Source organism: Ylistrum balloti, unplaced genomic scaffold (genome assembly GCF_031769215.1).
Source record: "Ylistrum balloti isolate Yb309-2 unplaced genomic scaffold, AGI_CSIRO_Ybal_v1 Utg370800, whole genome shotgun sequence".
NCBI lineage: Eukaryota > Metazoa > Mollusca > Bivalvia > Pectinida > Pectinidae > Ylistrum > Ylistrum balloti.
The window spans coordinates 920,279-933,886 of record NW_026782466.1 but is presented as its reverse complement, the minus strand read 5'-3'; the positions used below and the strand labels follow the sequence as shown (position 1 = coordinate 933,886).

Sequence of the window (13,608 nt, the reverse complement as noted above, 5' to 3'; positions counted from 1 at the left end):
ATAACAGCAGTCATTGACACCTCATGATTTGAACATTTACCTGTACAGTACAGGTATTTCCACCCAGCAGCAAAAATTTCACACCTTTCAATGACAAATGCTACCTGACAATGGGATTACGATAGTCCGCTATCTTTGGCTCTGTGTTACGAGGTTAATTAAGGATTGGACACAGATAAGAAATAAATTGCTTACTTACAAGCCATGATATTTAATCAAAGATAATGGCTAGTTGTGTAATGTTCACTGCTGCCATTGCAGTAATGGTATTTAGGTTGGTCTGATTTACGGAATTTTGAAAACAATCAGATGAAATCCTATTACATGTATGATGGGTTCACTAATTTCCAAAGCATTGCTTTTCAGTTTTAAGCATAAAAGCATGAGAAACACAGTGATTTATCTGTCAATCTTGTGTTCTTCGATTGATTCAGATTAGCTGTCATCAGAACATTGGTAAACACTTCTGTAATTTCTAAGACCAAAGATGTGTGATGTTAGTGCTATTGTTTCTGGACAGAATACATCATGATATTAATTTGATTTCTTTCAAATTCATTAGTGCCTATAACATTTATGAATCAGTCTTGAAATAATTACTATAACACTTGAAGACCACTTTAATGCTGCTCGTCTTTTCATTTAAAAATTTATCCATAAAATACATATACTATGTGACATGAAGGCACAAATGTAAACAAATATAAGCATGCATTGTTGATTTGATACATGTAATACCACCACAAATGATTCAAAGTCTTTTTTGTTGTCCCTTGAACCTCGAAACATCGAAGTTTGACTGTATATGTGTATAATTCAAACTGTTTAGGGATGCTGACTGAGGGTCCAGACTTATAGTAGATTTAGAGAGAAAAGTGTACATCATTCATATTTGAAAATTCTAAATCAGTTGATATTACAATACACAAACTCTCTGACCTTTTAAGTGTATGCTTCACACATTTATTTAGTATTACTTAAGCATTAGAGTAATCTACCTTGATATATTTAACATAGTCCAATAAATTGTTATAACCTGAACAGTGCAGTTATCTCCCCTTTATCAGATGTCACAGATTTATTAACAATTACCTATGCATTAGAGTAATCTACCCTTGATATATTTAACATGGTCAAATAATTTGTTAAAACCTGAACATTGCAGTTATCTCTTGATCAGATGTCACAAATTTATTGAGAATTACCTGTGCATTAGAGTAATCTTCCCTTGAAATATTTAACATGGTCCAATAATTTATTATTACCTGAACATTGCAGTTATCTCCCCTTCAAAAATTGTCAAACATTCCATATTCATTCAGAATTACATATTTAATACATTTATTTATCTTTGAATCGCAAAATTGGTGAATATAATGTAGGAAATTATAAGAAATGTTTCCAAGATATTTATTTAACATTAGTAGTGATATACTTATGTTGAAGCATTTCTCAATGATAACTATTGAAGTTTCATGGTCAGAGGTAAGGTACAATTATATATCACATGATTGTCATGTTATTCAGTAAATATACCTATGTAACATTTTAGATTTAGAATTTGATATGATGTCACACACTCACAGATTGCACTGTGACATAACGAAAGAAACAGTTGTTATGGGACCAGCATTACTCTTAATTGGTTTGATACAGAAATGTTAATTTTCTACAATATTTACCTGAATAATTGATCATGTGATAAAAAAGGATCTTAAATACATTTCCATTTGACATGTGATTTACTGATGGTGGGCTGTTTAAATCACCCAATGTTGTTCGTCCACAAACAATTCATGTTACCACTATTTATTGAGAAGTTCTGGATAGAACTTTCTTACGTTTTCCTTGGTCCCAAATTGTGCCTGTTCAGTTTTAAGACTGATCAGAAACACAAATTGGCTAACAAACAGCAGTAGATTTTTTATATGAAACATTATTATTGCTATTTCTTAAGAAGAACTATATAGATTTTACACAAACTTCACGTATAGGTTCCCTTTGGTCCTTATTAATAAAAAGCTGACTTTTCAATCACTTTGAATTTGGCTGTTAAACATAATTATTGCTCTTTCTAAAGAGGAATTTTTGAATTTCTTTTTATGAAAAGCATAACAGAAGAAAGAAGGGAAAAGATTTAACTTCTATAGAACAAATGAAAAACAAACAATGGTGGGCACCAAGATCCCTCTGGGATCTCATGTTAATTTTAGCCAACTAAAGGCTCACTGAAATTAAATATTCTTAAAATCACATGTGAAATGGAAACTCACTAAGATCCTGTATATACAGGGTTGTATGTAATTGGTATATTCAGATTTGAATGTATATAAAGGGTTGTATATAGGGTATATTCAGAGTTGAGGGTTGGTGACAGTCATAAGATAATTAATTTTTTTACAGGTGTACATTTTGTGGCTTGGTTATGCCAAGTGTTTATTTTCATTTAAAAGTTCTTTTCTATTAAATATGTTAATGAGGATCCTGATCTGATTCCCTGTTAGAATCCTGACACTTTCCTACCACTGAGGTTTTAAAGTACAGTTTAGACATAATAAGGTCTGGACACCTTTCCTACAGCTGAGGTTTTATGGCATACCACAGCATCTGTCCATCCGACCGTCAACTGTTTAGGTCACTTGCGACAAAATCTCAGGGTGACCTCGGTCCTCTTTTGTCTGGTGTTTTGCATTGTAAACTTCTAACATATTTTACTTCTTTTGGAAAACTCCTGAACTGATTTCAATGAAATTTTACAAAGACGTACGAAAATTGTAAATTATATACCCCCAGATGCCTAAAGGGCAGAGCCAAAATGGATCAGATTGTTTGAAACTTGAAAAATCTTCATTCTCAAATCCCAGATAGGGTAAAATCAAATACTCTTCATGGAAGGAAAGGCCTTCATATCCTTAAGGCCGGAGGGGCAGAGCCAAATAGGGGAAATGCAGTGAATTCTTTAAAATCTTAATCCTACTTTAGGAATTATTGAATTTTGCGAAAACTTGGTAAGAAGCATTGTTGGAAATATCATGATCATCTTAAACAAAGCTCCAGAGTCTCAGGACAGACTCTGTATGGTCCATGTTATAGAGTCTCAGGAGAGACTCTGTATGGCCCTGTGTTATAGAGTCTCAGGACAGACTCCTAGTGGTCTTGTGTTATAGAGTCTCAGGACAGACTCCTAGTGGTCTTGTGTTATAGAGTCTCAGGACAGACTGTATGGCCCTTTGTTATAGAGTCTCCGGACAGACTCCTAGTGGTCTTGTGTTATAGAGTCTCAGCACAGACTCCTGTATGGCCCTGTGTTGACAGACTCCTAGTGGTCCAGTGTTATCTAGTCTCAGGACAGACTCCTAATGGTCCAGTGTTATAGAGTCTCAGGACAGACTCCTAGTGGTCCAGTGTTATATAGTCTCAGGACAGACTCTGTATGGCCCTGTGTTATATAGTCTCAGGACAGACTCTGTATGGCCCTGTGTTATAGAGTCTCAGGACAGACTCCTAATGGTCCAGTGTTATAGAGTCTCAGGACAGACTCCTAATGGTCCAGTGTTATATAGTCTCAGGACAGACTCCTAGTGGTCCAGTGTTATATAGTCTCAGGACAGACTCCTAATGGTCCAGTGTTATCTAGTCTCAGGACAGACTCCTAATGGTCCAGTGTTGTAGAGTCTCAGGACAGACTCCTATTGGTCTAGTGTTGTAGAGTCTCAGGACAGACTCCTATTGGTCTAGTGTTGTAGATTCTCAGGACAGACTCCTATTGGTCTAGTGTTGTGGAGTCTCAGGACAGACTCCTATTGGTCTAGTGTTGTGGAGTCTCAGGACAGACTCCTATTGGTCTAGTGTTGTAGAGTCTCAGGACAGACTCCTAATGGTCCTGTGTTATATAGTCTCAGGGAAGACTCCTAATGGTCCTGTGTTATATAGTCTCAGGACAGACTCCTGTTGGTCTAGTGTTGTGGAGTCTCAGGACAGACTCCTATTGGTCTAGTGTTGTAGAGTCTCATGCAATATACCATGGCCTAGTATTAACAATTTAATTAACATTGATTAGAATGTCCAAATAGTTGGTTTTCATATCCTTTAGTAGATATGCATGTCTTAGTAATCTTTACCATTCATGTTCCTACTTTAAGCATGTTCTACCCTTCATAGACTTGCATTTGTGTGTTTTGCATTTGAAGCACTTTATGTCAGAATTACAGATTTCATATTAAATTCCTGTTGAAAATCAAAGACGGAGGTAATTAAATATACTTCTGATCACAAATATTTTTTCAAAATTTTGGCTAGTCATAGAGATAAATTACTAGTATCTTCAAATATAGTTAATGACTTTAAATTTGAAACTTGAAAAAAGATATTTATTGTGTTATTTAGGAAAGGAAAAAGCAGACGAAACAGCAGCAAGTTAAGAAGAAGGAGAGTGCCCTACTACTAGCTAACATAGGACAGATAGAGGACGCCCCAGAGGGAGAGGAGGGACTAAGTGCCCTGCCTCTCTCTTCTGATGGAAAATATCTAGTTCTTACCACAACAGATGAATCAGATCTCTACGCAGAGCCACAGGACATGGAGGAGAGCATGGCAAAGCTTAGTGTGAGTAGTGCCCCACCAGAGGAGATAGACAGCGAGTCAGAGGCATGAAGTACCAACACACTACTCCAGATTGGACTATCAGTATTGATTGTAAACTTGTGATCAACTGTGTTGTGCTAATTTAATTAGATATTTTAATGCCATATTTTTTGCTATTAACTTTATAAATTTTGTGACCTTTTTTGTGCTAATTTAATTAGTCCTACTTTTGTCTGTGTATTTTTGGCTGATTTTAGACATATTTTTTCCCCTCCAGTACAATAATGAAGTACTCGTCTAGTTAGACAGCTGGGGTGACAGAGGATACCAGTCTGCTTTAGTATTGACGTTCTCTCAAGGACATATCTAGACATTCCTAGTATTTATTTTACTTTTTGTTTTTCTTGCCTTTGGACTTCCAATTCATAGAAGCAATATTATTTGTTATTTATTGGCCCTAGATACTGTTTTCAGCAAATTCCTTTAAGTTTCACTTTCAGAGCTTCTTGTTTATGGGTGTAGTTGGCACTTGTTCTGTAAACTGCTAGGCTGTAGGTTTGATGCTTTCTAAAATAAGAGCACATTGTTATGGAAGCCAATATTGTTGCTGTAATGTTACAGATTGAAGTTTGAAATTACCATTTTGAGTGTATTACAACCTTTAAGAGGGAGCTGAATTTTTTTTCATAGGTTCCGCAAAAAAAAAAAAAGCTTTGGAAGCCATTCAATTCAGCAAGCCTATTCACCTTGTAACATTTTCCACAAGTTGACCATTTTGCTTACTGGTGACCTTCAAAGAATTTGAGTCATTGAGTTATTGTATATTTGAATGTGACCTTGACCTTGAATTCATTTTCAATGTTAACTGTATGTGAATCTTATGTAAGTGTTTTGTAACTACAATGTGTAAGTATTAGATTATCTCACAGCATGTTCTGCTTTGAATAGCTGCAAGGTTTAATGTGGCACTGAGGTCATTGATGGATGTGTTTGACCTTGACCTTGACAGTCACCTTTCAGATATATATATATTCATGTTATATTTCAGTAGAGCTCTGCTTTCTATGAAGAGTCAACAGTACAGCATTATGTTATTATGTGATGTGAAATTTATGCTGATTTGATTGAAAGTGTATAATAATACTGAGGTTTGTGACCTTGACCCTTCCCAGCTGTTGGTTTTATGTTGTCTCTTTGTGATGTATAACATTACAATCATCACTCTCTCTTTCATCAAAAGGTTTTTTGACAAATGATGTCGGATAGTTACTTTGAAATAATATGAAAATGATAAGAATATTTTTACAACTCCTTTGATGTCTTGTTATATTCATGTAGTACACGGTGATAAATTAAATCATTGTACCTACAAACATGTAACTTCACTAATCACATGGTTATCCCCATCTGCACCAAAGCCTTCGTGAAGATTTACCTTAACTGAGGCATAGTTTACCGGGTAGGGAAGATTGAATGGTAAAGGATTCCTCGTGGTGTTGTTTTATAAAACTTAACTTTCCTATAGTATATTTTAAAATTTTGAAATTATTTCTTCTTTTCTCATGAGTAAATCTAACAAAACATAGAACTTTTATCTTGTTATATGAACCTACTTTTCTCCTGCTAGAACTAGTACTATCCTATGTACCATTATAAATGTCAGGCTGTACAAAGCATCAATGGTTTATTATTCTGTAAGGTGTTTATTTTCAATTCTTGCTCATATATCAACATCTATGTTTCAACAATTTTTCCTTCCATGAAATTTATCAGGTATACGAACATTCTCTTTGCTTCATGTGTAACCCAGTGTGTAGAACAACATAATGTACGTTATTTCACCCATCTGAAGATTCAGATCTGTAAAATAAAAAGATACTCACAGCGGGCATATCTGGTTACTTGTAGCACTAGCTTTTATATATATAGTTACATTGAGGAGAAAGTTATTCAATCGCATCTGTTTGACTCACCATGAAATTGTAAACTGTATTCTGTTATTGCTTGAAAATTGAATAAAACTAGGCATATATATTTTACATACCTAACCTGATACCAAAAATATAACCCGGATAACCCTCTAAATACAAAACCACTATAAAGTTTTATATATTAGAGCTTTATCATAACATGTGATACATCAGAATTATCTCTGATATACAGAAATACAACAATATAAGTATAAAGTTTATTGGTCGTGTTGTGTGACCTGAAATTATTAATGATTAACGAGATATTAAAGAATTATATGGACGGATTGAAGCTGGTCACTTTGAAATCTTCATATCACAATTTTTGCTTTAAAGAACAGTTTATTCAGGCGTAAAATGTCATGCTGGCAGTTCATTGTACTGCCAGTTTCTTTGTATGGCTTACCATTATAAACAGGAAAATCCTCAATGATATCTAGATGGAAATTTATATGAGAGCTTTTATATTTAAAAGTTTAGAAGTTTTTTCAAATTGAATTTTTAGAATAAAAAATAATACTGAACAGGTTCACACTGTACAAAAACATACAAATATATGATGGTGGTCATTACAATTTTATTTCCTTTAGACAGTGTTATGCAATTGACCTATGCAAGTGATGCTAGAGTTGTCTGCCCTTGATAGTATAGGTCTTATAGTCTCTCAGGATGTTGGTTTAAAATAAAAACACTGAAGGCACATATCATCTTTGCACTCTGGTGCACTTTGGTGCACTCTGGCCATATTTTTGATACAATGAATTATTTTCCTGTTATTTTCCAGGTGAAGGATTTTAACTTATTAAAATTTTCTTAACTTTAGTGCACATAACTTTTTCATATTCTTTAAAACACCAAAAAAATGTTGAACAATTCAATCATTCATACAATTTCTCTCTTTTTTTTTTAAAGATTTTAGTGCAAAGTTAATGTAATTAAAGTTTTTTTTTTATATTTAGTTTTAAAATTATGTGGAATGTAGAGTTTAACCTCACTTTTGTACCATCTGTGTGCAAGTGTATAAGACTCGGTAAAGTCAACAGTCAAACGTTGACCATGTAAGTGGACGTCTGGATCTCTCTAATTAGTGTGTGTATTTCTGTCAGCAAGTCAGCGTCCCTTTCTACAGAACCCATAAGACTTATAACTAGTCATACAGGTGCATATACACTTGATTAAATAAGTTGTAGTGTTACACCTACCCTGCTAAACCTCTAACCACTTACTAGTGTCAGACATACGCTAAGCCATTGAATATCAATTGATTTTGAATAATTCAGATTTAATTTTGTGAATAATTGTATATTTGGTTTAAGATGGATGTACATTGTTTTGCTATATTGTGTAAAAGTCCCTGCTGAATTGCATTAATGTAAACAACCATTGCTTGATAACTTACTTGGTAAAGTATTGCTTCAGTAATACTGTTACTTATTACTAAGCTATGTTTTTTTATGTGAGGTAGCGGTGTGATTTTAAGTATATATTTGCCATATATAGATATATATTTGTGGTACGATAGTAATTAGTTTGGTGTGTGATGGATCAGGGGATGTCATTCAGCGTGTTAACAAACCATAAACTCATCGGGCGTTTCTCACTTAACAGGTGTGCTTCAAATGCAGTCTCATCAGTGTGTGTATTACTTATATAAAATAGGCTCAACAGGTGATCACACTCTTTCTGGGCTATTTCATAGCATTTACAATTTTATGAAAACATGAGTTTTTTGTACTGCTTTTATAGATGCGTTTGCCACTTTTTGTTGTTGCCAAGTTACATTTGTAAATACTTGTGTTAAAATATTGCTGTAATTTTTTTCACCAAAAGTAAGGATGTTACAGAAGTGTGTAAGCATTTATCAAGTCTGTTATAAGAATTTTTTTCTTGTGTTTCATTGCTGTTATAAGTACAAACTACAACAAAACATTGCAGAGTCACCGCCTGTAAGATATGAACGATGATATGTGACCAAGTCTTACTTCTCTTTTTATTTCTATCTGAATGTGGTCAAATTTAGCAGCCTGATAGATTCCATATCTTTTCCTTCAATATTAAATTATTAGTGTCCCAGAAAAAATGTTTAATATGTGCATATTGGAAAAAAACCAACTTTTTGGTATTTCTTCTGAACAGCAAGGAACATGGATTGTGGATGAGTTATGTCCCTTGTTTTAATTTTGTGTGCCAGAGATAAAGAGATTTTTTGTCAAAATGCAGGAAACTTTCAGAAGCAAATAACATATGTGGCAATAGCACATGTGTCTAAAAGCGGAAATTCTTATTAGTGAAGAGTACCTCAATACAATAAGATGGCCTTTTGAAATAACAATTCAAAATTTATCAGATATAAATGCTTGATCCTTGTTATGCTTAGTTCTTTTTCATTGAGAGGTCATTGGCATAGGTTGACATTATAGAATCGTTTCCAGCCAAATTCAGATACAAACGAAGCAGATTTGATATTGTTGAGGTTCTTGAGCAGCAACAATAATTAGCTTAGTTTGATATTATTCACCATGTATGCTTGTTTACAAAGTTTCACAAATGATACATCTAGAATTACCTCCATGTGAAGAGTTCCAAGTCATGATAACTACTTAGCATGGGCTTATTATCAGACAGAAATGCACTAGAACATAACAAGACACTTGAACAGGTAATAGCAAACACACCCTGTGGAGAATTAGCTCTACCTTCTGTAACTTAGACTGAAGCATGGCCTGAAATCAAAAATAAAGCTTTGTAATATTTTTCATCCACAATTCATGGAGATATGGCAGATTTTGTTTGTTATTGTTGTTTATTTTTGGATAGTGCTACATAGAAACAACAGGTTGTGTGCTTACTGAAATGATAGGTTGTTGGTTATAACGACTTAGTGATTACTAGTATGGTTCATGTACTGTTAGCAAGCCTTGTTAGAGTATATTACTGTGTATAAAGCAATACCAGTAGAAATACATCAGTTGTTGTACTTGGCAGCTTAAGTACTAACTTTTAAAGTACAGTCAGGTGTGGAGCTACAGTAATGACAAGTGATATAGCTGTCAATAGTAGTGGTGACTAAGCATTCTGAATTCCCAGAGTTACTTCCCCTTAATTTCACTTAGTTGTTTGGAAGATTTTTTGCAAAAAAAAATTAAATGTTTGTAAAGGCTTAAGAAATGCATTGTTGTTTGGAAGATTTTTTGCAAAAAAAAAATTAAATGTTCGCAAAGGCTTAAGAAATGCATTTATTTTGTGAACTTCTTCACTTTGCTGCTGTGGAAATATATTATTGTGTTTTGTTTGGTGCATGCATAGACCATGCTTTGTAGGATTTTGTTTTATTGATAATGAAAAGAGGTAAATACATATACTAGGTGTTCTATTTAGAGTTTAATGTTTATTTAGGTTGATAATGTTCAAAAAGTAGGTGAGAACTATTAGATATACATGCAGTATTTCTAAAACATATTTTCATCCTTTTATGGTTTAAAAAAAATCAGACAGTGAAATGTTCAGTTTATAACGTACCAAAGGCAAAAAAATACATTTTGTATTTAGGAAACTCAATAATTGATTCAAATAAGTTTTTGTTAATGAAAATAATTGAGAAATAACTTTGGACAGATACTCTGTCCTGATATGATTTAGAACTGTGATATGTATATATTTATTTTTCATTCTGGTGCGAAATATTCGTCTGATTACTCCATATCTCATTGACTGGTTAGATGGTGGTAGAAGGATAAATTGTGTAACAAGTATGAGTGTGGAATGTGGTATATAGCGCTGTACATGCTTAATTCCCATTTAAATTTATATACAGAATAGTAAGGTACTATTATAGTAAAAGAGAGAAGAAGAAAAGTAGAGATGGGTGAGATAGGTACATACAAGAGAGGTAGGTACAGACAGGTGAGAGAGACACAGACAGGTGGAAATGGTGAGAGAGGAACAGACAGGTGAGATAGGTACAGACAGGTGAGAGAGATACAGACAGGTGAGAGAGGTACAGACAGGTGAGAGAGATAACAGACAGATGAGATAGGTACAGACAGGTGAGACATGAGAGAGGAACAGACAGGTGAGATAGGTAGAGACAGGTGAGAGAGACACAGACAGGTGAGAGAGGTATAGACAGGTGAGATAGGTACATACAGGAGAGGTAGGTACAAACAGGTGAGAGAGACACAGACAGGTGAGAGAGGTACAGACAGGTGAGAGGTACACACAGGTGAGAGAGATACAGACAGGTGAGATAGGTACACACAGGAGAGAGGTACACACAGGTGAGAGAGATACAGACAGGCTAGGTAGGTACAGACAGGTGAGAGAGGTACAGACAGGTGAGAGAGGTACAGACAGGTAAGAGAGGTACACACAGGTGTATGGGGAACAGACAGGTGAGAGAGGTACAGACAGGTGAAAGAGATAGAGACAGGTATAGACAGGTGTGAGAGGTATACACAGGTTAATGATACAGACAGGTGAGATAGGTATAGACAGGTGAGAGAGGTATACCCATGTCAATGATATACAGACAGGTGAGAGAGGTACAGACAGATGAGAGAGGTTTACACATGTTAAATATCTACAGACAGGTAAGATAGGTACAGACAGGGTAGAGAAAGGACACATGCTGCTTACATCTGTTCATGTATTTTTGTGTTACAGCACACTATCATGAAATAAAGTTTACCATCCCAAACCTGTCTTCTCTCTGTTTGTATGATAGTAATTCAACAGCACAGTGGTAATTATAATAATAAAAGGCTATATTTAGGTGTGATGACACTGAGTTTACAATACTCTTCTTACAAGTAGTAAACATCAGAAAAGTACAATATTTACAACCAGTAAGATTGGAACATCACAGACAAATATAAATATCACAGTAAGATACATTTAAGAAAACGTTTTTATAAAATAAGTTATAATAAAAGATGCGTTATGAATGCAACACACACAGTAACGATTTAGAGTGACATAAAATACAATGGAATTTTATGTTTAAAAGTTAGACATCAATTTTTTTTTCATTCAAATTTAAAACTATTGGGGTTTTGGCACTGTCTAACATTGTCTGGTAAACCATTCCAAGGTGTTGGTCCATTAAATAAAAATGGATTTCTAAACTTTTCTGTTTTATGTTTAGGGATGACATATTTCCCTCCAGTAGATGACCTGGCCCCACTTGTATAAAACATCTGAACTTAATATTTCCTCAAGTCGTGATTTTCCTCAGCTGATATCTCCTTAAAAACAGCTTGTATAAAATTTTCTCAAGGAACAGGAGGAAGTCATCGGCTAGGATGTCCTGAAATTCCTTGAGGAATTTTCATACAAGATATTTTCAAGGAGATATTAGCTGAGGAAAATCTCAGTTTGTCAGACTGATTACATTCAATATTTGTTTGTTTTCTCCGTGGTAATAACCATTTTGTTACTTTTACACTATTTCCGAACATTTACAAAGACTGCAGACAGATTCAATAACATCCATACATTTAGCAGATTTCTGCATAAAAGTGCAATTCAAACTGCTTAGAATGGAGAGACATGTCATTAACATACTGTATAAACATGAAAGGTCCAATTATTGAGCCTTGTGGCACACCATTTGTTATTTCACATTTCGTTGAAATGATTTTTAAAAGAGACACTTTGTTATCAATCTCACTGCATTGTTTGAACAACCATGTATTTTCATTTTGTGCAGTATATTATTGTGGTCAACAAGGTCTAAAGCCTTTCTAAAATCAATGTACAGTACAGAAGTTCATTTTTTTTTAATCCATCTCTTCATACCATCTGTTAAGTTACTGCTGTTAACACAGTAACAGGAAGGCATACTTCTAAAACCAGACTGATTTTCAATGAGTAAATTGTGCTAGGTCAAAAAATTATAAAAGAGATTAATGAACATATTTTCTATGATTTTAGATGAGACAGACAAGACAGATTTGGGTCTGGAGTTACTAACAGTCATTTTCTCACTTTTTTTAACACAGGATTTACTTTAGCATGCTTGAAATCGTCAGGAAATCCATTTTGGTTTATACGCATATTCAATAGAGCGGTTACAGACTCTGCACCAACATTAGCTGTCGTTTTAGATACTTTAAACTTATACCATCAAGCCCTGTGACTTTGCTACAATCAAACTATCCCTGGACCAGTGTACGTTTGTACAAATTTGGGCTGAGGGCGTCGATGTTAAAATCTCCCAACAGTATTACATTGGAAGTTTCTGATGATGCTAACTTAACACTTTCTGTGAATAATTCAAACCAAAGTCACAGGGCTTGATGGTATATGTTTTAAGTACCTAAAATGACAGCTGATAAATCGAACACACAAAATTGGTTTGGCATTGTTCTGGATAATCTCAATCCAACACATCTCCAAACTGTTATGGTTAAAAACAGGTTATCCCCTGTGTCAGACATTTTAGTTTATATAAAAGGCAACGCCCCCTCCACTCACATTACATCTGTCATGTCTTATAAAATCGTATACATGAATAGTTGCTGCTGAGCTGGCTGTCATTTAACTATGTTTCACATATTGCAACAGCGCTTCGCTTGGTCTGTAAAATGTGAAACCGAACTCCTTCAAAATGTTTGGTAAGACTCCTGACATTCCACGTGACAAAAGAGATGCCCTTTACACGAATCGCTTTCTTTGTGTTCAGAAACAGAAATATCTTAGATTTATTTCAACAAAACTGTATAACAATGTGATGGGACATCTACCTACCTTCGACATTAAAGGGAAAAAAACATCCGAGACAATATCTTGTCATTTTGATGCTAGTCACTGAAACAAAGAAAATATGAACATGTCAACAAATCTTAATAAGAACTCAAATTTAATGAAACTAGGGGAAAGTAAGATTAACACCGTGATTCCTGAAAAAGAAAACGTTCTAGAAGGATAAACGTCTTTGGCTTGTTAGACGCTATCCACCTTGTAAATCTTGGTCAATCCAAGAAAGTAATGTCACTTCCCCAAAAGAGTACAAAATAAACAATGGAACCACCGGATTTGCCAACGACCATTAAAT

The 13,608-nt window shown here is 34.5% G+C and overlaps 1 protein-coding gene across 3 annotated transcripts in view; it reads left to right on the top strand.

Annotated features, from left to right (window-relative positions):
- Nucleotides 1–10,981, top strand: part of LOC132558631 (DCC-interacting protein 13-alpha-like) — a 43,134-nt gene extending 32,153 nt beyond the window's left edge. For 2 of the 3 annotated variants that reach the window (XM_060223229.1, XM_060223228.1), the window contains one exon: nucleotides 4,387–10,981. In XM_060223229.1, the coding sequence (XP_060079212.1) occupies nucleotides 4,387–4,653 (267 nt within the window). In that variant the 3' untranslated portion in view covers nucleotides 4,654–10,981. The remainder of the gene's footprint in view (nucleotides 1–4,386) is intronic. The other variant, XM_060223230.1, reaches the window with a different exon arrangement.
- Nucleotides 10,982–13,608: the final 2,627 nt, after the last annotated feature.